The sequence below is a fragment of the Asterias amurensis genome, chromosome 12 (genome assembly GCF_032118995.1).
Source record: "Asterias amurensis chromosome 12, ASM3211899v1".
In the NCBI taxonomy this organism is placed as follows: Eukaryota; Metazoa; Echinodermata; class Asteroidea; order Forcipulatida; family Asteriidae; genus Asterias; species Asterias amurensis.
This window is the reverse complement of record NC_092659.1, coordinates 18,487,165-18,512,137: the sequence shown is the minus strand read 5'-3', so window position 1 is coordinate 18,512,137 and position 24,973 is coordinate 18,487,165. Positions and strand designations below refer to the sequence as shown.

At 38.0% G+C, this 24,973-nt stretch overlaps 4 protein-coding genes and 1 pseudogene across 5 annotated transcripts; 3 read left to right on the top strand and 2 right to left on the bottom strand.

Moving 5' to 3' along the window:
- Positions 1 to 72: 72 nt before the first annotated feature.
- Positions 73 to 19,509, bottom strand: LOC139945601 (uncharacterized protein YwbO-like). Of its 2 annotated transcripts, none has more exons than XM_071943009.1 (5): positions 19,381 to 19,509; positions 3,870 to 3,966; positions 3,118 to 3,280; positions 2,530 to 2,692; positions 73 to 1,576 (listed from the first exon to the last, which is right to left on the bottom strand). In XM_071943009.1, exons 1-5 carry the CDS (start codon positions 19,403 to 19,405, stop codon positions 1,443 to 1,445), a joined length of 582 nt encoding a protein of 193 aa, XP_071799110.1. In that variant the 5' UTR covers positions 19,406 to 19,509; the 3' UTR covers positions 73 to 1,442. The 2 variants fall into 2 exon arrangements, with proteins under 2 accessions (XP_071799110.1, XP_071799109.1); XM_071943008.1 differs by lacking the exon at positions 19,381 to 19,509 and adding an exon at positions 4,299 to 4,483.
- On the top strand, positions 6,583 to 11,279 carry LOC139945332 (ficolin-2-like). The gene is made up of 3 exons (XM_071942683.1): positions 6,583 to 6,622; positions 7,117 to 7,158; positions 10,267 to 11,279. Exons 1-3 carry the CDS (start codon positions 6,583 to 6,585, stop codon positions 11,277 to 11,279), a joined length of 1,095 nt encoding a protein of 364 aa, XP_071798784.1.
- Positions 11,582 to 12,321, top strand: LOC139945331 (ficolin-1 pseudogene; annotated as a pseudogene).
- Positions 16,078 to 17,428, top strand: LOC139945448 (ficolin-3-like). Its single transcript, XM_071942802.1, has one exon. The coding sequence runs from the start codon at positions 16,095 to 16,097 to the stop codon at positions 17,142 to 17,144; it is 1,050 nt and encodes a 349-aa protein (XP_071798903.1). The 5' UTR covers positions 16,078 to 16,094; the 3' UTR covers positions 17,145 to 17,428.
- A 2,274-nt stretch (positions 19,510 to 21,783) lies between the features above and the next one.
- LOC139945134 (uncharacterized) lies at positions 21,784 to 24,543 on the bottom strand. Its single transcript, XM_071942411.1, has 3 exons — positions 24,392 to 24,543; positions 23,818 to 23,855; positions 21,784 to 22,719 (listed from the first exon to the last, which is right to left on the bottom strand). The coding sequence occupies exons 1-3, from the start codon at positions 24,429 to 24,431 to the stop codon at positions 22,561 to 22,563; spliced, it is 237 nt and encodes a 78-aa protein (XP_071798512.1). The 5' UTR covers positions 24,432 to 24,543; the 3' UTR covers positions 21,784 to 22,560.
- Between the last annotated feature and the right edge of the window lie 430 nt (positions 24,544 to 24,973).

Sequence of the window (24,973 nt, the reverse complement as noted above, 5' to 3'; positions counted from 1 at the left end):
GAATTAACTGCTTTCGGTAGCATTAAATGCTGATGTATATTTGTTGCTGGTGTAATTATTTTGTATTATTAAATCAAGCTTCATTTTATTTTAGTACAGCATACTCGGTACATGTAAATATTTCTTGCACATTATTACATCACAGTGATATAAATTAAATAGGAACCTATTTGTTTAATGAGCTCTTGCACCCAAGTTTAGATTTTTAAGTTCGTTTATCTAAAAGTTTATTTTTACAGTGATAAGAAAATAACATCAACCTTTCCGCTGTTAAAAAAATGGTCGTCGAAGTTGCGAGGGTAGAATAATGGAAGAATAGAACACCATTGTCGCAAAAGTTTAGTCTTTTGTTTTTTTTATATCTATGAAAATATCTCAACAACAAAAATACTCTTTTATTATAACTTTTATTATAAATACACCAACAATTTGTTAACTTTTATAAAATTACAATCAAAACTATGGGATGATAAGATGATTTACATAATATCCCTTGAAATTGTGTTGGTTTTTGTTTGTAAATTCTACAATTTCTTTAAACCATTATACACCTTTCTTTTGCCACGTCACAGCCCGAGTTTTTGCCAACCCAGGTTGGGAAACTAAGGAAAGACATAAATGCAAATGAAAAAAATCGCCATTGTTTGTAACAATGTTACCAACCTATTCAAAAATTACGTTGGTTTTATTAAAAGCTTATGATGAGATGTATTTTACCAATTGAAAGTTTGCAGAAAGTGTTGAATTTGGTTAACCATCTGTTAATGCGAATGAGTGTTTTACTAATTTGGCCGTCCATGCCAATCAAGACTATTTGTTTATCAACAAAAGAAATGTCGATTTGCTGTGTCCACAAAATGATCACCCTCATAATTTACTGATAAAGTTTCCAGAATAAAAATTATATTTTACTCCATTGTGTTTTAAAGGCAGTGGACACTATTGGTAATTACTCAAAATAATTTTTAGCATAAAACCTCACTTGGTAACGAGTAATGGGGAGAGGTTGATAGTATAAAACAGTGTGAGAAACGGCTCCCTCTGAAGTGACGTATTTTTCGAGAAAGAAGTAATTTGCCACGAATTTGATTTCGAGACCACAAGTTTAGAATTTGAGGTCTCGAAATCAAGCATCTGAAAGCACACAACTTCGTGTGACAAGGGTGTTTTTTATTTCATAGTTATCTCACAACTCCGATGACAAATCGAGCTCAAATGTTCACAGGTTTATTATTTTATGCATATGTTGAGATACACCAAGTGAGAAGACTGGTCTTTGACAATTACCAACAGTGTCTAGTGTCTTTAATGCATTACAAAATAATTTGAGGAGTAATTCTTACATCACAATTATGAATGATTTGAAGGCAATGAACCTCTTAAGTATTATACAAAGTGTCTGTCACCCGAAACTGAAATTAAGAAACAAGGAAAAAAGCTGTCTACATATTTGCAGGGAACTCAGATTTTTGCGTTGAATTCTTGGTCACTGCATGGTCAAAAGCTTGACTGAAAATACCGATATCCTGAGCTCCTGAGAATGTCGCGTGTCCATTCATGAAGAACATCGGAACACCTAAAACATAAAACAAAAATTATTTTTAATTCTTGGTGACAGTAAACCCTGGTGGTTTTTTACTTTCACAAAATTGTGGCAGAATATTGTCCAGCATAATTCTCTGCTTAAAGGAACACGTTGCCTTGGATCGGACGAGTTGGTCTATGAAAAGCGTTTGAAACCGTTTGTTATGAAATGCATATGGTTAGAAAGATGTTTTAAAAGTAGAATACAATGATCCACACAAGTAGCACTCAACATTGTACGGTTTTCATTTTACGTCGCGGACTAACACGGTCGGCCATTTATGGGAGTCAAGTTTTTGACCCCCATAAATGGCCGACCGTGTTTGTCGACGAGCTAACACGAAAACCACGCAATTTCGAGGCATATTTGTGTAGATCATTGTATTCTACTTTTACAACATCTTTCTAACCATACCGATTTTATAACAAACGGTTATAGAACGCTTTTCAAAGACCAACTCGACCGATCCAAGGCAACGTGTTCCTTTAAAGACGCTGATAGTTGTCCGAGACCAGTATTCTTACTTGGTGTATACCAACATGCATAAAATAACAACTCTTTGCAAAATTGGACTCAATTAATGTAATTAATTGGTCATCGAAGTGACAAGAGAATAATGAAATAAAAAAAAGCACCCTTGTTGCACAATTGTTTGTGCATTTAGATACTTTAGATAAAAATGCTTCAAGCCTAAAGTTTTTAAATAATATTATTTGAGTGAGAAATTAACTCTTTCTCAAAAAAAACTCTGCTACTTCACTGGAATGTTTTTTTAAACAATGCTTTATTACCATCAACAACTCTCTGTTGCTCATTGCTCAGTACCCAAGTAAGTTTTTATGCTAACAGTGACTACCATAGTGTCCAGTGCCGTTAAGCAGCTCTACAAAATTCGGTCCAGGTCATGAGACATACACACTGAGCCCTACTGAATAAAACCTCACCTGTCACCCCTTGCTGTGACCAGTTGACCGCTCTGTTGAACGTCTCTTTCTGATGAGCGTCATCTCGGATGAAGGTTCTAGCCTTCTCGGTATCTAGACCCACGGCTTGAGCAAACATCAAAAGGTTTTCTTCATCTGGTAAAAGACCATCAGTAAAGAACCCCTACATGAAGAGGTGCAAAGCTAAGTGTTAGTGATGATAGAAATAAGTTCTTATTTAGCGTATTTTACAACAACGTATCAATGTACTTTACATTAGTGCCCTGGATGCCGGGCCAATAACATTCCTGTCATCTTTCTCGTCTCCCTGGGGAGTATACAGACCCAGGCTGCCATTGCGATCCGAGAGCTTTTTCAAACACAATATCAGCTTTTATCCTTGTGGGTTAGCTATTTATACTCCCTTGGTAAAGAGAATGAATTATTGAAAAGCAGTTCATGCTCAAGGACCCAAGTGTCATGACTGGGATTCGAACCAGCAACCCAATGACTTAGCCACCAGAACTTGAATTTGATGCTCTAAACCACTCGGCCATGACACCCTTTGAAATAAACAAAAATATTTAAAAAAAAATATTTTTGGTTTACCTTAAAGATGGCCTCCTGTAGATCATTCTGTTTGTTGCCTCCGTCGGTCTCCTTCGCAAACTCCAGGAGAGTATGAGCAAGAACTGTTCTCGGTATTCTGTCACTCTTTAAAGTAAAGTCAATGCCTACAGCCTTCCCGGCTTCCCGAATGCGCTGAAGCGCACTGCAACCAAAGGAATTACGCCTTTTCAAGATTTAAAAAATCAACTTGATGGCTTAAGTTTTGACTCTAGCAGAGTCTTACTCGAAGGACAAATGACAACACAACAAACAAACATCAGTTACCCGTTCATGTTTGTTGTGTTGTCATTTGGCCTTCAAGAAAGACTCCATAGTTTCCTGTTCATGTGTGTTGTGTTGTCATTTAGCCTTTGAGAAAGACTCTGCTAGGGTCGAAACGTCAGTCCATTAACTAATTTTTGCTGTTAGGCCTATAGCAAAGGTCCTAAAGCAGTTTGCAATGTCAGCTAATTCTATTTTCTCTTTTGTTTTTTTTCGGCAGAGTTTATTTTAAAGGGGTTGTGTGGTCGGTACAGCAGGTGCGTGCATGGTCTCTTTGATGTTGGTGGGGCCTGAGGGAGGGCGCACTTGTAGTAACTGGGTGAAAGTTCATAATTCCATACACCCACTGGCCTACTTTGATCATGACGACATAGTACCCTTAAACTTTCGGTTTCAGAGATTACCTTGAAGTATGCCATAGAAATCTGTAAAGCAGTGTTTTCTTTGAACCTTTGTGGCATCCTTCTTACCTGGCACTAGGGAATCCAGGTGGCTTGGGGGTGCCATCCTCCGGGGTTCCTGGTCGGAGTAGAAAAGGCTCCCAACGAACGACAAAGTCATATTTATCTGTGGAGAGATTGGAACATATATATACCTGATTAAAACTTCTTGCAAATAATAATATATGAATGATCAAGATGACAGGTAGTGTAACACAGCCAGGTTGCCTCCTCGGAAAAGTTTCCGTATGGCGCCACCACTTTTTCATTCGATGTAAAATAATATAGTATCTAATTTACCTCAATGAGATATCTCTTTTTGTAAAAATGAGTGAAAAAGTGGTGGCGCCATACGGAAAGTTATCCATCAACCTCTCCCCGTTATTACTCGTTACCAAATGAGTTTTTAGGATTGTAATTAATTAGAATAGATTACTAATTGTGTACATACATACCGACCTTTGTATTGATTTATAGCAGTTTCAAGTCTCCGTTTCCCGACCCAACACCATGGACATATGATGTCACTCACTACGTCGATGTGAATTACAGGTTTTCCACTCATTTTGAAACATTTACCGCTCAAAAAGTTAACTCATAGTGGCGACTCGACAAAATTTGTGTGCGTGTGCTGGTCTGTTTAGTTTTTATGCCATCTGTTATTTGAAAGCACGCCACCAACTGTTGGGCATTATTTTTTATTTTGTTTATAAAAAAAGTCGTAGCCTCCCGTCAAGGTGTTTTATCTCAAGTTTGGACGAGTTATACTAGTCTATAACGTAGGACTAGCAAAAGTCAGTAATATTATCTCCTAAGTTAGAACGAGTCCTAATTCTTATACAGTCTGAAATGAGATTTCTGTTTGACTTGTCAGTTACCAGTATCTGTTGAAAGCATTGTTTTACTTCCACTTTAAGTGGAACACTTTGATAGATACAATTAAATAACGTGTAGTAAAAGTTTTAAGATTTTTTAACATTTATAATATTGTGTAATGACCTCGTTGGTCCTGTATTACAAGCACCACATCTTCAATCAATTCACAAGTTGATAATGATAAAATGAACATCAATTCCTTCCTTCCATTTCATTTCGGATATCAAAACAACATATACTTTGGGAATTTTTTTTTTTTTTTTTTTTTTTTAGTTCCCCCGAGGAAACGATTTCCCGTATCGCCATCGTATCAAGATAAAAACAAACGAAAAAGTTAATACCATTAACAGGGGAAAAATGAAAATACTCTGCAATAAAAAATTACAGTACAATAAAGTTTAGTCGTCCATGATATAAAAACGAGGAATAAATGAAAAATACAGCATGAATAAAATTAATACAAAATAAAATTAAAAGAACGCAAAAAACAAAATAATAATAATGAAGGTATTTTAGCACGAAATAAAAAATAAATGAATAATAATATACGGTTTCTCAAAATACCGGTGTCGCATGCAATTATGTCCTCTATGCAGGACAGTATTGCATAAGCAATAATGTCCTCTATGCAATACTGTCCAGAGGACATAATTGCATATGCAATAATTTCCTCTATGCAATACTATCCAGAGGACAATATGGCATATGCAATTATGTCCTCAAATGTAATACTATCCGGAGGACATTATTGCATATGCAATTATGTCCCGCGGACGGTTTTGCATTATGCAATCGTGTCCGCCCAGACGCTGCTGCATAATACAATTGTGTCTGGCCGAACACATCTGCAAATGCAGTTGTGTCTGTCCCGTGCAAAACCGTCCTTGCAGTAAATTTAATTTACGCTCTTGGTCAACGGAACACGTTCGCCATTTTTTTTTGCAAGCTATAAGTGCATGTCATGAATAACATGGGAAATGTGTGGCCGTTAGGTATTCGCTGCAATCATAAAATACGTGAATATTCATGCTGCATCGGATCAGTGTATGCACGCACGCTTACGCGTGCACATCATGTACAGCCACCGGACGGTTTTTGCATAGCCCCGGACAAGATGCATTATGCAAAAGTGTCCGGAGCGGATAGTATTGCATGGCGGACACAATACAGGTACCGTCTGGTTCAATAACTTACATGTAATTCCTTTATCGAGTCCTTTAAACTGCCAGCAACTTTGTTAGCAAAGAAAGCAAAACTTGTGCGTAGTTCTTTTATTTTATGCGATGGGGAGTGTCGCCATCGTACCAGGAAAAAAATATTAAAATAGATTAAACCAATTAAAAAATGGGTGAAAAAATGAAAATACTTTGCAATAAAAGAGAACATTACTATAAAGTTCAGTCGTCCATGGTATGCAAACAAGAAATAAATGAAAACAGCATGAAGCGATGAATAAATTAATATAAAAAAAACTTAAAGAACGCAATAAAAAATAAAAATAATAGTGGAGGTATTTCGGCACGAAATAAAAGAATAAAATTAAAAGTATTCGGTTTCTCAAAATGCCGGTACCGTCTGGTTCAGAAACTTACATGTAATTCCTTTATATCAAGTTGTTCTTTTCCTCCTTAATCATTTAAAGGCAGTGGACACTATTAGTAATTACTCAAAATAATTTTAAGAATAAAAGTTTTCTCCAGTCAGTTCACGTGACTTTCTATTATACGAGTCCCCCACAGTCACGTGACCCACACGGCTCACAACGCACAAGACGTTTCGCCAGTAAGGTTGTAACTGTCGTTGCTTTTGTGAGACGTCCCCCGACTGTATCGAAAAGAAAAACCTCCAAGCCTATTTTCAAATCACCATGAAGTCGTTTACCGTACTGATCTGCTTTGCTGTTGCAGGTAAGCTGAATGTACCCCCATTAAAACAATTAGAACACTTTATTGTTATAAATAGTTCAGATAAAGTGTATGTGAACAAAATCACTATTTCTAAGGAAAACAAAACAATTAAAATAGTTTTGGTGTGTCTTGACAGTCTAGACACTAACCATTGCTTCGTCCTTCAGATAGGACGTAATGCCGTTGGTCCGGTGTGATTTGTAACGCACGTGAAAGAACCCAGTGCACTTTATCGAAAGAGAAGGGGGTTTGCCCCGCTGTTCCTGGTTTGATTGACAGCATATTATGCCATCAGTCCCCGGTAAACCATTAAATGATGCATTAAAGGAATAGGTCTCATACCTCAAATCATAGCTCCATATAACTTGCAGGAAAAATACTGTTCGCTTTGATACGCCCCTTATAATGGTGTTATAAAGTCATATAGGAATAGTAAATATAATAAATTATAATTATTAAGTCCAATTAAACGTTGAAATGTTTTTTCTTTGCAGATTTCGTCCTAATGAAGTTCAGTGGCGTCAAAGCCGTCGTAAGTATACACTAAACAAAATATCATTCAATTCCCCATAATTTTTATTTCCACTGTCAATACTTAACACGGCATTACAAAATGCATTTAATTTTAGTAATAATAATGATAATAATTAACAGTCAGTTTCCCTTGTAGTTTATTACTTGATAATTATTATTTTTATTTAGTTCATTATTATTTAAATTATTTTTGGTGGGGGATATTAATCATTTCCTCTAATATTTTACTGAACCCAACTGAAAGCCGAAACACAAATTACATCCAAATAAAATGATTATCATTTCAACTGATTTTGACCCCCGCAAAGGTCGTGATATTGCTTTAAAATAATGAACATTAATTGTCCAAGACCAGTCTTCTCACTTGGTGTGTTTCCGCCAGGGCTAGAGTATACAGTGCTAACACACATCGGTGTTTGGCTAACAGCCAAAATGACTACCCTTATCTTGTATGAAAACTGAAATTGGATAGTAAAATACAGGGCCATTACTAACAAGCAGTTAAAATAAATTAAACCTGAAAAAGGCATCTCGTTAACAAGTATTGTTTTTTGTCCTTAATCAACCGAATAATTTTATTCGTCTGTTTACTCGTAAAATAAAACAGTTTCAATTAACATATAAAGGCCTACCATTGATGGACAAATTCATTATTTATAAATTATAATTATTAAGTAAATGCTTCATAGTTATAATGGTTTGATCCTCGCAAAGAAATATTTGCAGAAAAAAAATGAGCCATGTGCCCCAACAATACTATACCGTGTGTCAAGTTCAACAAAACGAATAAGCCTCTTTGAGATATGGCGGACACAAAGCTACAGTACTTTAAAGTTTTGGTAAATTGTGTGTATAGACCATGTGACCTATGTTTACATTCAAACCGCCCTCTGTTGACAAAACACTATATACGTCATGTTTCGCCGGGCACGGAGTTGCGTAGTCATAGTAAGATTGCGTACACTTTCTAGCTGGCTGCCAAAACACAAAGGTTTTGCCCGGCGGTATGCGCGCGAATCATGTAATGGTTTTCGTGTGACGTCAGAGGTCACATCGTCTATACACTCAAACCAAACAGTGCACGTGGCCACCATACATCAAAAAGGCTTATGGCATTGTCTGCTTTATTTGTTAATTCTCCGGTCCCCCTAAAGGAAAATTAATATGGGCTTAAGAGGATGATTCAAAAGAGGGCGCTATCAAAAGAAGTTTGTACAGAGTTTAGCCCGGTCCATACTTCATGCGAATGCGAAGCAAATTTGACGTGCATTTGACGTCACAACGATCCTTTCGCAGCGATATTCGCAAGTGAGTTGCCCGGAGGGCAATTTCTGCGAATATTCGTTGCGATTTTTGTGACGTCAACATTCGCTTCGCATTCGCATTCGCAGGAAGTATGAACCGGGCTTTTTCCTTATGGGGGGGGGGGGCAACATATTCTTCTGCCATAGGTGCTGTACACGGCTGGTCTTTGTCAAAGACCAGCCGTCGATTTCACCAAACTCTTCCTAACTTAAGATTAATCTTAGGACTTAGGACGAGTCCCAACCCTGCAATGTAGCATGCAGACCTTAAGATTGATCCTAAGTACGAGTTACTCGTCCTAACTCGAGATAGAATTAATCCTAGCGTTTCGTGAAATCGGCCGCAGTATTATCACAAGGTGCTTCCCCAAAACAGAAATCTTTTAACAGGTCATCGAAGTTGCAAGAGGTTAATGAAATAAAAGACATCCCTTGTTGAACAAAATCTTTGTGCTTTCAGAATGATGCCTAAGACTCAAATGGCCCGAAGTCTTGTATTGTTTTGGGTGACAAATTACATCTTTCTCAAAAATACTACGTTACTCACAGGGAGAGAGCCGTTTCTCACAATGTTTTGTATTATCAACAGTTCTCCATTGCTTTTTACCAAGTAAGTTATATTGCTTATAACTATTTTGATGAGTGATTGCCAATGGTGTCCATTTCCTTTGAATGGAATTTAAGTTAAAAAAACCCAACCTTTTATGAGCAACAGCGGCTCATCAGAATTGTTGGCTTAGTGTTGTCAGTCGGGTTCTTGACGCGTGATGTGCAGGCATAATAATGGCAGAGACACAAACACAAGTTTCTAAAAAAAAAAAAAAAACGAGTATAGAAAAAACAAAATTAATATCATAGTCCTTCAGCGATACTTGCGATAATTACGTGAAATTTGCAAACAATTATTTGACCCGTTTCTGAGGAATCTCAAAAGCGGCGGGTAATTATTTTGCTGTGCTCCGATGCACATGACGCGGTCAATTGGAACGGGGTGCTATAAATACACGAGTTGACGGCTCCAAATTGACAGGACTGCAAACAAACTGTATTGATTATACGGTATAAAGGCGTTCGGTCAAGACCACGTTCACGGAGGGCGGCCGAAGGTCTTGTCAATCAACGTCTTAAATAGAGCGTACACCTACTGGGAAGCAATATTAAACACGCGCTAAACTAATTATTCCGTTGAGTTTCTCAAATGATGTAGAAAAACAATTTCAAAGGATAGGGGTTGCTGTTTCAACCTACATCTAATCAGCCAATCAGAGCCACGCTACCGTTGGACTCTAGCTCTGCGCTCTGCGACAAGAACGCCATTTCCATTGCTTCGCATCTGAGATCAGTGACACCATAATAAAATCGCTGTGATATTATCTTCGACTATCAAATTGTCGGTGTTTGCTTGATGACTCTTGCATTTTTACCAGATTTCTTCAAAAAATATTATGCTTTAAACCAATTCAAAAACAGATGTTTGCTTGAGAATACATAACTAGGATGTACATGCAGTTGTAAAGTACGGAGTCGGATGCCTTTGTAGGGGACTGCTATTGGGTGCTAGCGGAGCTCCGTCTCCCACGACACTGCACGGAAGACGCCGTCCGTTTTTAAAGCATAACCGAGGCGGGCCTGGCCTTTGCCCGCATCGCATGGGACAGAACTTGACTGGTGTCCATGCATGCTTTCAACTGAGCTTGGGCGGATGAACATCGGTAACCATGGAGGAGGCAAGACTTTGCTCCCCAAAACTTGTTTTATTATTCGTAGCATCTATTGTGTTTCTTTATTTGGGCACAACAATTACAGCTTCAGAAATACTGTCGTGTGGTCATCAATTAGAAAGAGAGTTTCTATCTGCCGAAAATAAAGAATTGCGGCAAGTTTCCTACCGGCAGACTGATACACGATCTCATGTTCAATGTGTGAGTTATTGCCATGCTGATCCTCAGTGCCTATCGGTCAATTACCACATTGACACTCACTTGTGTGATCAGAATAATGCTACCAGGGCTCGGTATCCTGACCTCTTCATGACACACTATGGGAGTGTGTACTTTGATGCCGATGTAGACACGCCTCTCCTCTCTCTGCCTGATCCCAAACCCTCCACACTACCCGATACACCAACCCCAGTCGAGCATCGTTACAGCAATTGCAAGAGGCTTCTTAAAGCAGGTCATACAGAGAATGGTATCTTCACAATATTTCCCGCTGGCTTTAGTGATGGTCTGAGGGTGTACTGTGACATGGAGACGGATGGCGGGGGATGGATCGTCATACAGAGGCGTCAAGACGGTAGCGTGGACTTCTACCGCAACTGGGTCGACTATCGTGTTGGTTTTGGTGACTTGGACGGTGAGTTCTGGCTCGGGAACGACAACCTCCGCGGTCTGACTGAAAATAAATCAGTAGGAATCTGGCAGATAAGGTTTGACTTCGAAAACTGGTTAGATGAGACAGCCTGGTCGGAATATGAAGGTTTTCGTATTTCTGGAGAAAACTTTCGGCTCAACGTGGATTCTTACAACGAGAACAGCACTGCAGGGGACGCTACCCTACATGTCTACGCGTCGTACAAACACGATGGCATGATGTTCTCCACGAAAGACAAGCAAAATGATAATGACGAAGATGGTTGTGCCGTAAGATACCATGGGGCGTGGTGGTACAACGACTGCTTCAAGTGTAATCTAAACAGTAGGTACTACTCACGTAGGATAACCAATGACGATAGTGAACGGGATTATATTAAATGGAACACATGGAACAATAAAGATTCTCTGAAGACTTGTGAGATGAAAATCCGTCTTATTTCTTAAAAGCAAAACTTGTTAAGAACTATTTGCTATGGTCAGCGCGTATTATGTTGCCAACCAATATTAGTCGGCTGTAAAATGGCTCTTGTCTCGTTGTTCGCCTTTTTACAAAGTTAACTTTGGCCTACTTTTCAGACAGTTTGTCCAAACAAAATTACAAATTGAAGTTCATTTTGCAGTGATTACCACCCGCGACACCAAGTAACAGCAGTTGCCAGAAGCTTCTTGAAGCAGGTCATACCGAGAATGGTATCTTCACAATATTTCCTGCTGGCTGTAGTGATGGTCTGAGGGTGTACTGTGACATGGAGACTGATGGCGGGGGGTGGATCGTCATCCAGAGGCGTCAAGACGGTAGCGTGGACTTCTACCGCAACTGGGTCGACTATCGTGTTGGTTTTGGCGACTTGGACGGTGAGTTCTGGCTCGGGAACGACAACCTCCGTAATCTGACTGAGTTTGGAGGAATGTGGCAGCTGAGGTTCGACTTTGGAAACTGGTTGAATGAGACAGCCTGGTCGGAATATGAAGGTTTCCGTATATCTGGAGAAAACTTTCGGCTCAACGTGGATTCTTACAACGAGAACAGCACTGCAGGGGACTCGCTCCCTAATGATCCAAAGCCATGGCTCGTGCATAATGGAATGATGTTTTCAACAAAAGATAAACAAAATGACAACGACAACATCGGTTGTGCTACAAAGTACCATGGGGCGTGGTGGTACAACGACTGTTTCGTGTCTACCCTTAATGGTCGGTACTATGTAGTAGGGACAGAAACCCTCGATGGCATGCACTGGGATGGTTGGAACAATGACACAACCGTGAAGACATGCTCAATGAAACTTCGCCCAGTTGACTAGTCGATACGAGTCAAACGTACATTAAAACGAACTTTGAAGGCTAACGAGTCCGTTTTGTGTATTCATCAGTCAAGATGAAATACCGCAACTGGGTCGACTATCGTGTTGGTTTTGGCGACTTGGACGTTGAGTTTTGGCTCGGGAACGACAACCTCCGCGGTCTGACTGAAATAAATCATTAGGAATCTGGCAGATAAGATTTGACTTGGGAAACTGACTAAATAAGACAGTCTGTTCGGAATATGACGGTTTCCGTATTTCTGGAGAGAACTTTCTGCTTAACGTGGATTCGTACAACGACAGAAGCACTGCGGGGGATGCTATACTTAACGACATAAAAGAGCTGTACAAATATAATGGCATGATGTTCTCCACGAAAGACAAAGACGATGACAACTGGGTTAGTGGTAGTTGTGCCGTAAAATACCATGGGGCGTGGTGTTACAACAGCTGCATCCAGTGTAATCTGAACGGTAGGTACTACCCACGTAGGACAACCCGAGAGGATGTTGCGCTGTGGGATTATGTAACATGGAACACTTGGAACAGTAACGAGTCACTGAAGACTTGTGACATTAAAATCCGTCTTATATCTTAAAGTTAAAGTTATGAACGAGAGCGGTTCGCTATTCTCATCGTGAACTAGGATATAAAGTTTACTGGTAAAATGCGATCAGAGGAGAGGCTAGTATCTATTCAAAGATGTGGAAATATGTATTTTTTTATTAAGAGCTCATCTCATGTTTTACTATTAGCATAAATCAAATACAATCATTTAAAATAACTTAAAGACTAAGCAGTCAATAAAAAAACTCAATATCACAATTATAAAACCATAAAATTCAATGCTATCTATTTTGATGTTTTTTTCAGTATGCAGGTTCAGCTGTTTTTTGTTGCGTAGTTGCTCAAGATGAATATAACCCACGTTTTAAGACAGTTTGTAAAAAAACACAGTTGTTTTTGTGAACCTGTTATTTGTGCCAATCAGACGAGTTAAAGAGTTGTAAGAATTCTTGACACTTTTTGATTTATAAATTGAGTTGGTGTACCGTTTTGGAACTTCTCCGCTGTTGTAATTTTGATTCTAGTTATATTATGATTGAGCCTTAAAAAAGCATTGTAGTTAACTTTGTTTTTTTAAAGACTCACCTTTTCAACATCATGACCAATGCTCAAAATACAAAATAATTATCATAATTATATCCCCGCAGAATATTTAATATTTTATTGTCATTACAAACATAATCAGGGATTTATTTGCTTTGGGGTAAGAAATTCGAAGTACAACCCAACATCGCACTCCTATTTTTGTGTCCACATTAAAAGCTTGTTGCTAATTTACGTTAAATTGTGAAATTGTTCAAAATGTAAGGCATCAGTTTTAAGCCATTGGACACATTCGGAACAGATTTACAAATAACTTACAGGGTTTACATAAGGTAATGGTGAAATACTTCTCTTGAAATTATTCCACGAAATGCTTTACTTTTTGAGAAAACATAAAACAATATCAATTCTCGATATCGAGAATTACGGATTTATTTTAAACACAATCATGTCATGACACGGCGAAAGGTGCGGAAACAAGAGTTGGTTTTCCCGTTATTTTCTCCCTTCTCCGATGACTGATTGAGCCTAAATTTTCACAGGTTTGTTATTTGATATAGAAGTTGTGATACACGAAGTGTTGGTCCTTGGACAATACTGTTTACCAAAAGTGTCCAATGGCTTTAATAACTTATATTGTTTATTCAAGTTTACTTGGTGAGTTGTGCCTTAAGATTTGGTGAGTTTCGGTTTTAGGGTGGTCTAGTTTTAATATCTTAAAAAAAAAAATCGAAAGGCTTTTGTTTTATAAATCCAAGACAAAAAGTATTATTTACTCGAAACATTTCTGCTGCTGTAAAAATACTGCCGCATTTTGTGTGAAAATAATAGTTGTTCTTGGATTTGTGCAACCAATTACCTAGTCACATTTACTTGAAGTTCATAATATTTTTGCTTTAGACGAAAGACAGTCTTTCAAATTTGTAAAGTTGTTTCACTTTGAACTTGTTTACATAATAAATGTTGCATGATGCACAAATTAATTATAAGCTTTCGAGCAGCTGAGTAGTGAGTATAGCAGGCACTTTAATATCAATATTTACCTTTTACCAGAATGTTCTTTGTATAATATAGTGTTAAAAAAAATTGTCAAAAAAAGTGAGAAAACAGAAGGAACAAAAAGACGTTTCTATACCTTTTGAAAACACCCAACAATTACCAAGTGTTTTTCAATGGGTATAAAGCACGGTACATACTTCCTGCAAATGCGATACCAATTTTGACGTCACATTACTACGACACATTGTGATTGTTTCGCAAGAGTTGAGAACATTTCAACTGATTCGAAGTATTCTTTGCGAATTTGTGACGTCAAAATTCGAATCGCATTCGAATTCGCAGGAAGTATGAACCGGGCTTTACTTAAAGGAACACGTTGCCTTGGATCGGACGAGTTGGTCTATAAAAAGCGTTTGAAACCGTTTGTTATGAAATGTATATGGTTAGAAAGATGTTTTAAAAGTAGAATATAATGATCCACACAAGTATCTCTCAAAATTGCACGGTTTTCTTTTTACGTCGCGAGTGGGTCTATACAAAGCGTTTGAAACCGTTTGTTATGAAATGTATATGGTTAGAAAGATGTTTTAAAAGTATAATATAATGACCCACACAAGTATCTCTCAAAACTGCACGGCTTTCTTTTTACGTCGCGAACTGTCACGGTCGGCCATTTATGGGAGTCAAAATTTTGACTCCCATAATGACCGACCGTGTTATTGGACGAGGTAAAAAGAAAACCACGAAATTTTGAGGCAGATTTGTGTAGATCATTGTATTCTACTTTTACATCATCTTTCTAACCATGTGCATTTTATAATAAACGGTCACAAAACGCTTTTCAAAGACCAACTCGACCGATCCAAGGCAACGTGTTCCTTAAGAAAAAACCCCGCGTCATTTACAATTTCAAATGTACATATCCACCTTTCTTGTATACTGTATTACATCACAATGAAATACGAGTATTAAAATAACTGTTCTGACCGGAAACTTGTTTCACTGAGTTTTGTTTCCGTTCCGAGTGGTAAGGTGACACATCACCCGGCTGTCTCTCTGTCTGCCTCAAAACCGCTATTATAATTTCCGAATTTAGGGAGACAACATTATAATCTCATTCCATTCACCAACAAATAAAACATCTATGGCAGGCCTCATCGGCGACCTTGGTCAACGATCTGGGAAAAACCTATTGTTCATGTTTTCCGGGGAATATTGCTTCGCTAATTGCTTGGCTTGTTTCCTTGTATATCCACTATGAGTCACGTGACACAGCTCACCGATTGCGTCGATTGTCATCACCGGGACCTTGGGGCCGTCTTAAAGAAACTATCCCTTTCGAGTTTGGCGCCAAAAAACACCGATGGTATATTTCAGTAAATGCTGTCTTTGCGAATCGGAAAGTCAAAGTTGACATTTCGTTTTGCGATTGGAAATCATTCTTTAGTTATGAAGAAGAATCACATCAAATGGGATAAATGGTTATTATACGTCTATGAAAGGACTGCAGCTGCTGCTGCTAGTACAATATTTCGAAGATGGCGCGTTGATCTTGTTGGTGATGTAGACATGATTATTGAAAATGGCAGAATTTGTATGGGTCAATCGAGGTGCCCGAGGTTTTACTAAGCGGTCCCAGATAGCACTGTAAAATCTTGTCTTTGTATTTTATTTGTACATAAAATTAAGCAAATTTATTTATGTTCAGACAACTCCTTTAATAATTGAGTCACTTGTTATCCATTGAAATATAAATCACGTTTGTGCACCGGTTGTGCAGTCATCATTTAAGCAGATCCAACAACGCCACTAAGGAAAAGAAGGGTTTTTCGTTTGCACTCACAAAATGGCAACTTTGGTTCTAACAGTTCTCTTCCTTTTCGCTGTGTCTGAAATAAATGCTCTTGGTATCGCTTGTTCGTCTCACCAAGGACGAGAGTTTCTATCTGCCGAAAATAAAGAATTACGGCAAGTTTCCTACCGGCAGACTGGTACACGATCTCATGTTCAATGTGTGAGTTATTGCCATGCTGATCCTCAGTGCCTATCGGTCAATTACCACATTGACACTCACTTGTGTGATCAGAATAATGCTACCAGGGCTCGGTATCCTGACCTCTTCATGACACACTATGGGAGTGTGTACTTTGATGCCGATGTAGACACGCCTCTCCTCTCTCTGCCTGATCCCAAACCCTCTACACTACCCGATACACCAACCCCGGTCGAGCATCGTTACAGCAATTGCAAGAAGCTTCTTGAAGCAGGTCATACAGAGAATGGTATCTTTACAATATTTCCCGCTGGCTTTAGTGATGGTTTGAAGGTGTACTGTGACATGGAGACTGACGGCGGAGGATGGATCGTCATCCAGAGGCGTCAAGACGGTAGCGTTGACTTCTACCGCAACTGGGTCGAATATCGTGTTGGTTTTGGTGACTTAGACGGTGAGTTCTGGCTCGGGAACGACAACCTCCGTAATCTGACTGAGTTTGGAGGAATGTGGCAGCTGAGAATCGACTTCGGAAACTGGTTGAATGAGACAGCCTGGTCGGAATATGAAGGTTTCCGTATTTCTGGAGAAAACTTTCGGCTCAACGTGGATTCTTACAACGAGAACAGCACTGCAGGGGACTCGCTCCTTAATGGTCCAAATCCACGGCTAGTGCATAATGGAATGATGTTTTCAACAAAAGATAAACAAAATGACAACGACAACATCGGTTGTGCTACAAAGTACCATGGGGCGTGGTGGTACAACGACTGTTTCGTGTCTACCCTAAACGGTCGGTACTATGTAGGAGGGACAGAAACCCTCGATGGCATGCACTGGGATGGTTGGAACAATGACAAAACCGTGAAGACATGCTCAATGAAACTTCGCCCAGTTGACTAGTCGATACGAGTCAAATATACACCGGAACGAATTTTGAAGGCTAACGAGTCCGTTTTGTGTATTTATCAGTCAAGATAAAATCATAATGTGATTTGTAAGTATAATTTTTGTCGTAGTTTAAATAACAGCAAGTTAGTTAACACAACCAGTTAGTAACTGGCTAAGCATTATTTTTCAAATAACTCTGCGCATGAATTCATTAAATTCCCATTTTTACTGACCAATATTAATAAGAAACAACGCTTGTGACACGTAGTTTAGTCAGGGCAAAGCCGTTGACCAGCTGTTTTTTAACAACGCAGACTAGTCCGCTGTTTATAATAGGTGCGTTCGTTTAGTTTCCCTGGGTCGACCCCGGTGTGTGGCGGGTTTTGTTTCCAGGACGAATGTGGGTTATTATGTGCACACGTTTGTCCTGGTAAAGAAATGCCACACACCGGGGTCGACCCGGGGAAGCTAAACGAACGCACCCAGAGAATTCGCCATTTACTCGTACACAAAAGAGCATTAGTCTGTCGTGTAGTTTGTTGACACACTTGCAGATTCTTTTTCCAATTACAATGTGTAGCTTTCTGGAGGACTGCTCGTGCAATGTATTAATAGTGATCACTGCAAGTTTTTGAAATAATATTACGATTTGATACTTCAGTAGTCTAGTTGAACTATTTTGTCAATATAATAATTTTAAACAAACAATACTAAAGAGATTGAAAACTAATTAAGTCATCAAGATATAAGGTCGCATGATTATTATTATTATTATCTTTTAAAGCCTTTGAAACTCACAAACCTACGTAAGCGTATTGCCGCCACATGATAACAAAACGCTCTTGTACAAATTTCATTGTTTATAAAAAGTAAAAGTCAAAGCAAAGGAACTTTGAAAACAACGAATTGTGTAATGTATTTTTTTAGACGGAAATTCTGATTTAAATTTATTGCTATTAAAGTAAAAAATGTATAAACAAGCTAGTGGTGTCGTTGATGGTGTAAGTTTAAAGTATAACAAAACCTTTATCATGATAGTTTTGTGAAAAAGTGTGGTAAATGAAACAAAGGTACATATACCGAACGAAACTCATTTGAATATCCGGAAGCAGCATGTATCATTTTGCTAAGACAAAACAAAGTCATGATTTGTTGAAGTAAACACTTGTTCTTTGTATTGTAATTAATGGATTAGTTTCCTCGTACAACAGAGAGATGTTGTGCAAAAATTGTGTCAAATAAATTAAAAAACCAAACACAGAGACTCTTGACATGTGATTGGTGTAATCTCGTCACGTGTCTCCTTTTTACAGCCGATCGAGGCCACATCAGCCAGTCTGTGCACAATTCCATAGAACTGCTGAGCACAACATTTTGCTTAGCATTATTTTTTTCCTTGATAAAAACAGGATAATAATGGGATAACCAACCAACCAAATTTCCATATGTTGCATAATGCTTGTAACTGGTATTCAGCTGTTGTTTGCCTATCCTAAAAATCACGTGGAAATTTGGTTGGTAATTAACCCCGTTTTTATTAAGGCAAAAATTTCATGCTAAGCAAATTTGTGTGCTTAGTAGCTCTATATCAGTCTGTCAGTTTAGCCATTAGCCTGTTTGGTAGGGCATGTCTTTCATTCTGGCATGTCATGTCAGACAGTCAACCTGTGAGAGCGGCCAGACAGTCCACCAGCGATGTCAGTAAGTAGTGAATTCTTTCTTTTATGTTGCTGAATGGTCAGGTGTACATCTATAAAGACCCTTTATTGAGCATTTAGCGCACTCTCCTATTCAACTTTTGGTGCCGATTAACAAAAGGTACCGTTTGGACTCCCCCAAGAACCACTCTCTGGATTTCTATCGAACGTGGTGCGAGGTTCATATACAACACTTGCTGTGTCTGCTAGATGAGTGGTGCATTCTGAGGCTATACGTAGAATTAGATTGGAGATGTTTGCCACGCACAGCAAAGGGGTTGGGGTAAGTAGAGTTTACGTTAGTTTAATATCAGATAAATTTCGGTGTCCCAGGAAAATGTCCATCGGAGACGGTTCCCATAATGGGAAAGTAACATGGGCTGAAGGTGGATGGTTCAACAGAGGGCGCTATTCCCCATGATGGGAGACATAATCATGGACTCCTCCATACAACGCGACGGAGTCCTGGTGGGTATAAAGGTCCCGCACAATTTCAAAAAAGTTAGCACTTCAATAGTTTACCTTATTGAGGAAGCTGAAATTTTACTCACATGTTCCTTGTAGGCGGAGCTCCATGGAGGCCGTATTGACAATTGTTGATTATCTCACTTGATGTTAATATTTTGTGGGAAAAAAAGAAAAATAAATTTAAGTCTCCCACATCCACGTGTACTGAACGGACTTGCTTAAAAACACCTTTGTTGCGTTGATCTCTACCGCCCTCTAGTGGCGTATAGACATGAGACAACTGGGGTTATTTATTTAGTTTGCTAGATTTGTGAACTCGTTGAAAGTGTAGTAAGGGTTCACTAAGAATGCATTACAAAATTTCAACTTCTCAAATCAGTTAAAAAATAAAGAAAATTTTAGTCAAATTTGTGTTTGCATTGTAAAGAAGTTTTATAATCAGGAGGTGAGTGCAGTGGCACGACTGACGTCCTACCAGGGCTACTGCCACACCTTCTGGAAATGTTTCCGTAACACGCCACCACTTTTTCATTCGAGATGAAATAATTATAGTATCGAATGAAGCAGTATGGTGGGGTATGCGTATTTCGAGCCGTGATTTGTACTACCTGCCCTAGCCTGAACATCTGACGTCACACTTCGAGGCTCGAGAATAACGCCAGAGACCGGTGTCAGATGCAATTGTGTCCGCCATGCAATACTGTCCGCTCCGGACACTTTTGCATATGCAATCGTGTCCGGGGCTATGCAAAAACCGTCCGGCGGACACGTATAAGCGAGCGTGCATGCACTGACAGGATGGAAAGCTCGAGTAACTGTGCACGTTTATCTATACTATACAGTGTATCTAATGGAATCACTGGATCTGAGAAGCTGGGACTCTGTCTCTATGGACAACAGAGGGCGTTTTCGTGATTATCGCTTTTGCTAGTAAAATAAAAGCGCAAAGTCCTTGGATATTGACACCAGAAAGTTTTTTAAGGCAATCGTTATATTTAACGAGTTTTTATAGTTGACGGTGCGTTTATAATTGATCCAACATCCGCTTTGATCAACCCGTAAAAAAACCCAAACTAAACAAACTATACCAAGGGGTGTCCACCATTTAACAGGTCCCTGGATTCCTTACACTTATTGCGTGCGAAAAACAATTGACCTTGCTTGAGAATTTACTATTCCATGTAATAATTTAGGAAAGTACAGCAACAGTCGCACGACCAGCTTTAGTTGAAGAAGCTGGTAGACTAGTCAATGTCAAAGTGGGAGTTTCAAAGTGGGAATGAAACTCCCACACTGTCATGAGCAAACACCTTGTAAAAAAATTCCATACTTAGAAAGTCAAATTAGTGATGTGTGTTCTTCCGAACTCTTTGCCTTATACTCTCTTATATGCACTGAACACGTTTGATAATATTGCCCAAGAGTGATCAATGACCAAGACCGGTCTTCTCACTGAGCTTTCAGATAGGAATTATTTTACAATTAATTTAGTGCGATACCTCTTTCTCCCCCCCCCCCCCCCCCCAAAAAAAAAAAAAAAAATACAAACTACGTTACTTCAGAGGGATCGAGTCATTTCTCAAAATGTTTTGTACTATCGAAAGCTCTCCGTTGCTCGTTACCATGTACGGTTTTATGCTAATAATTGTTGAGTAATTACCAAACGTGTACAGTGCCTTAAATGAAAAAGAGTGACAAATAATGTCACTCTCCATCTCCCAAGTGGTGTCAATTTCGCTGCTCTTTTAAGAGTGAAAGTCATTGTGTCACTCTTTTTGAGTGAAGTTGGAACGAAATTTACTCTAAATCGAGATGAAAGTATCCGTGTTTCACCCCAAACGAGTAATCCTATAGGGTTTTATAGGTATTTCGTCTACAGTTAGGAATTTTTTTGTAAGGGACTATTAATGATAACAAGCCATCAATGGTATTCACATTTTAATCAAACCCCTTATTTTGGTAAGGACACACCAGCAATACTTGTTAACGAGATGCCCTTTTTCAGGTATATTATTTTAATTGCTTGTTTCCCCATAAATAATGGCCTTGCTTTTTACCATCCAATTTCAGTCTTCATACAATAATTATAAGGGTAGTAATTTAATTAAAGGGTCTATGAACTTTTTTCCCCAACATAAAACACAATGTCCAAAGACAACATTAAATTAACACAGTTTGGAGATAATGATAGTAGAAAGCTTCCCTTGAAATGACTACTGAGGTGCTGTAGTTTTTGAAAAATGAGTAAAACAATGTCACGAAAATAATTTTCGTCTCGGTTTAAGCATGACACGTTTTTACATACTAAACGAGTCAGTTCAGGTTAATACATTAACTGTTTTCTTAATCAATGCTATTAATCAAAAGACAAACCATAGAAACACAAAGGTAAACACATCAACGGAAACAACAAAGAAGACGAAGGAAGACCCCCCCCCCCGATTTTTTTTTCAACAACAACTAAATAAAACATGGCACTTTGATGATTAATTTGTTTGACGTTATTTATTTCTGAGGGATGTTGACGTAAACAGTTACTTGGTATTACATAAGTAATTTAAAAGCGTTGGTTATACCGAAAAACTCGATTTAACTAAAGACAATCTTGGAGTGCAGTATTATTTAACAAATATTTAAATGTGTCTTGAAATAGTAAATTAAATTGTGTGTGAAATTGAAAAGTACTATTGTGTTCGGTCATGATGCTAATAGTCAAGCAAGTTACTGCCAGATATTAAAGTTATTAACCAATTAACTGATTGATTCATCACAGGGAAATCTACGTATTTCTTTTTTGCAAAAAAAACCCACTCCACAAAACCAAATTTTTTGTCTGCTTATGGTAAATTTTCCTGGGTTACAATCACTGCAGGAAAATGTTCTTTCAACAGTCGGGTTCGTCAGAATCAGTTGATATGATGATCTCTATTTTGATTTTATGTATGGGATTTATGTTGGGTTCGGTAAAAACATAGAGGAACTGATTATTACCCCCCACCAAAAATGATTTAAAATAATTTAATAATTTACGTAAAGATAAATAAAAATGAAAATGAAAAAGATCCAGTAGTGTTTTTATTTTTTTTTAATGTTCGGGTCTTGAAGAAAACAAAATGAATAGAGTGGAACTTGAACTAACGACCTTTGAACTGTAGGCTAAAGTCACAAGTTTCGTATACAGTTGTAGTACTTTAGTAACTGTATACAAAAGACACAGAGGAAGCATCCTTTAACATGACTAGTAGCCAGTCTATGCGCCAACGTTAGCACGCACCATCTTTGACGTCACTAAATTCCTTGCCATCAGCAATAGCTTTGCATACGGAGCACAGGTTGATGTATGTAGTCCCGTCTGCGCACACAAAGTCGTCAGGATTGAAGGCAGGACAATCGGCGGTGTCTACATCGCTGCAATCAGGCGCCTTGTAAAAATAAAAAATAAAAATAGATATAACGAAAGGAAAAGTAAAAACTAATGTATAGCATCTGCAAACTTATGTTAAAGGAACATTACAGATTTGGTTTTTGCTAACAAAACAGTTGCTTGCAGTGTAAGCACTTTATGTAATTCACCATTATACATAAACTGACAAACCTGTAGAAGATCGATCGGCCATCTGGGTCACGAGAGAATAGTGAAAAACCGATTACAAATTTTGCATTGCATCGATGCCAACATATTGAATAAAACGCTCACTGAGCGATAAACTCCAAACGCGAATTATGACATTTCAGACAAAAATCAAGGGATGTTTTCTACTATCATCATCATTAGACCGTGTAAGTTTTATGTAAATCTGTGATCTTCACGATTTTTGTTTCTTACCAATTCTGTATCGTTCCTTTAAAATAGGAGTTATTTTGCTAATTTATAACTATGTGGGATATAAGTAAGTCATAATGAAATAGAGGATAGATCGCAATAATTTTTTTATTCTAGAATTTGCGAATTTCAACATTATTGAAATAGTAATTACTAGTTTAAAGACACTTGACTGGTAATTATCAAAGACCAGACTTCTCACTTATTGTATCTCAACATATGCATAAAATAAACCTGTGAAAAAACACACTTGTCACGAGAAGTTGTGTGCGTTTAGATGGTTGATTTCGAGACCTAACAATTCTAAATCTTAGGTCTCGAATTCAAAATCGTGAAAAATTACTTTTTTTTTCTCGAAAAGTATGTCACTTCAGAGGGAGCTGTTTCTCACAATGTTTTATACCATCAACCTCTCCCCATTACTCGTCACCAAGTAAGGATTTATGCTAAAAATAATTTTGAGTAATTACCAATAGTGTCCACTGCCTTTAAATGGTCAATGAAATAACACCGCTCCTTTTCAAATTGTTTGCTTATCTCCAAGTTTGTTAAAGACCCGAATGGAAATACACAAAGTTTAAGCAACCTGTCGGTTGTGTATTCAAATTACTCGTTTTTGTTTGATTTTTCTCAGTTTGTTTGATTTTATGTAAAACAAAATAATAATAAAATAAAATCTGAAGATTTTAGTACTTACAGCGGCTTTGACTCCACTGTTCTCCATAAGGATGAAGGCTGCACAAAAAGAAATAAAAAAGTTCAACGTTAAATTGGAATTGCTAAATATATTTTATCATATTATTCTTATAACGCTTTATAACACCATTATAAAGGGCGAATCAAAGCGAACAGTATTTTTTCCTGCAAGTTATATGGAGCTACGGTTTGAAGTATGAGATCTGTTCCTTTAATGCATCGTGTAATTTTTTACAAGGTGCTGTGGCGAAATATGCTGTCAACAATCAAACCAGGAACAGCGGGGCGAACCCTCTTCCCTTTTCGAAAAGTGCACTGCGTTATTTTTTGTGTGTTACACAATACACGGGACCAACGGCTTTACGTCCAATCTGGACGAAGAAATGGTTAAGTGTCTTGCTTACAGGACACAACTGTCAAGACAGCGACTCAAACCAACACTCTCCTATAATGTCACTCCAGAACTATTTAAATATTTCATTTTTTTTCTTAGACAGATTTGTTTCCCAAATTAACTTTATCTGAACTATTTATAAGTGTTATAATTATTCTAATTGAGGGTATACTCAGCTTACCTGCAACAGCAAAGCAGATCAGTACGGTAAAAGACTTCATGGTGACTCGAAAAAAGGCTTGGAGGTTGTTCTTTTTTGATACAGAGTCGGAGGACGTCTCACAATAGCAACAACGGTTACAACTGGTGAAACATCCGGTGCGTTTTGAATTTTATGCTACCTGGCTGACGTTTTATGTCGCGTGACTGTTGGGAACTCATTGCCATAATGTCATATGGGAAGTCACGTGACCTGACTGGACTCACCTGGGCATTTTATTATAATGATTACGAAAAAGCATTATTGTTGAATTTTTGTTTTTTAATTAGGTGTCACATTTCAAGTTAATGTTCATGCACACTTACCAGTACATTTCCGAGCGTTACTAATTTGTTTTAGGCAATCAATATATTTTTTTATGACTAATTATAAATAGTCAAAGCTACCTATATGCTTTAGTTTTTTTTATTTTTTTTTTATTAGTAAAAACAAGACAGTGTGCATGACTAATTTTTATTAGTTAATTAACTAGATACAGTTTCCATTGAAGCAGCTTTTGTCAACTTGGGTGTGGGGGTGGTACACATTTGTGCACACAAATGA

Excerpts from the sequence above, each read along its gene's own strand:
- LOC139945134 (XM_071942411.1), bottom strand. The coding sequence starts at position 24,431 with ATGAAGTCTTTTACCGTACTGATCTGCTTTGCTGTTGCAG. Across the intron at positions 23,856-24,391 it reads GATCTGCTTTGCTGTTGCAG|CCTTCATCCTTATGGAGAAC; the intron begins GTAAGCTGAGTA and ends CTTTTTGTGCAG. Across the intron at positions 22,720-23,817 it reads ACAGTGGAGTCAAAGCCGCT|GCGCCTGATTGCAGCGATGT; the intron begins GTAAGTACTAAA and ends TATTTTTACAAG.
- LOC139945332 (XM_071942683.1), top strand. The coding sequence starts at position 6,583 with ATGAAGTCGTTTACCGTACTGATCTGCTTTGCTGTTGCAG. Across the intron at positions 6,623-7,116 it reads GATCTGCTTTGCTGTTGCAG|ATTTCGTCCTAATGAAGTTC; the intron begins GTAAGCTGAATG and ends TTTTCTTTGCAG. Across the intron at positions 7,159-10,266 it reads TGGCGTCAAAGCCGTCGTAA|CTTCAGAAATACTGTCGTGT; the intron begins GTATACACTAAA and ends CAACAATTACAG.
- LOC139945448 (XM_071942802.1), top strand. The coding sequence starts at position 16,095 with ATGGCAACTTTGGTTCTAACAGTTCTCTTCCTTTTCGCTGTGTCTGAA.
- LOC139945601 (XM_071943008.1), bottom strand. The coding sequence starts at position 4,404 with ATGAGTGGAAAACCTGTAATTCACATCGACGTAGTGAGTGACATCATA. Across the intron at positions 2,693-3,117 it reads TACAGGAGGCCATCTTTAAG|GGGTTCTTTACTGATGGTCT; the intron begins GTAAACCAAAAA and ends CTCTTCATGTAG. Across the intron at positions 1,577-2,529 it reads GTCACAGCAAGGGGTGACAG|GTGTTCCGATGTTCTTCATG; the intron begins GTGAGGTTTTAT and ends TTTATGTTTTAG.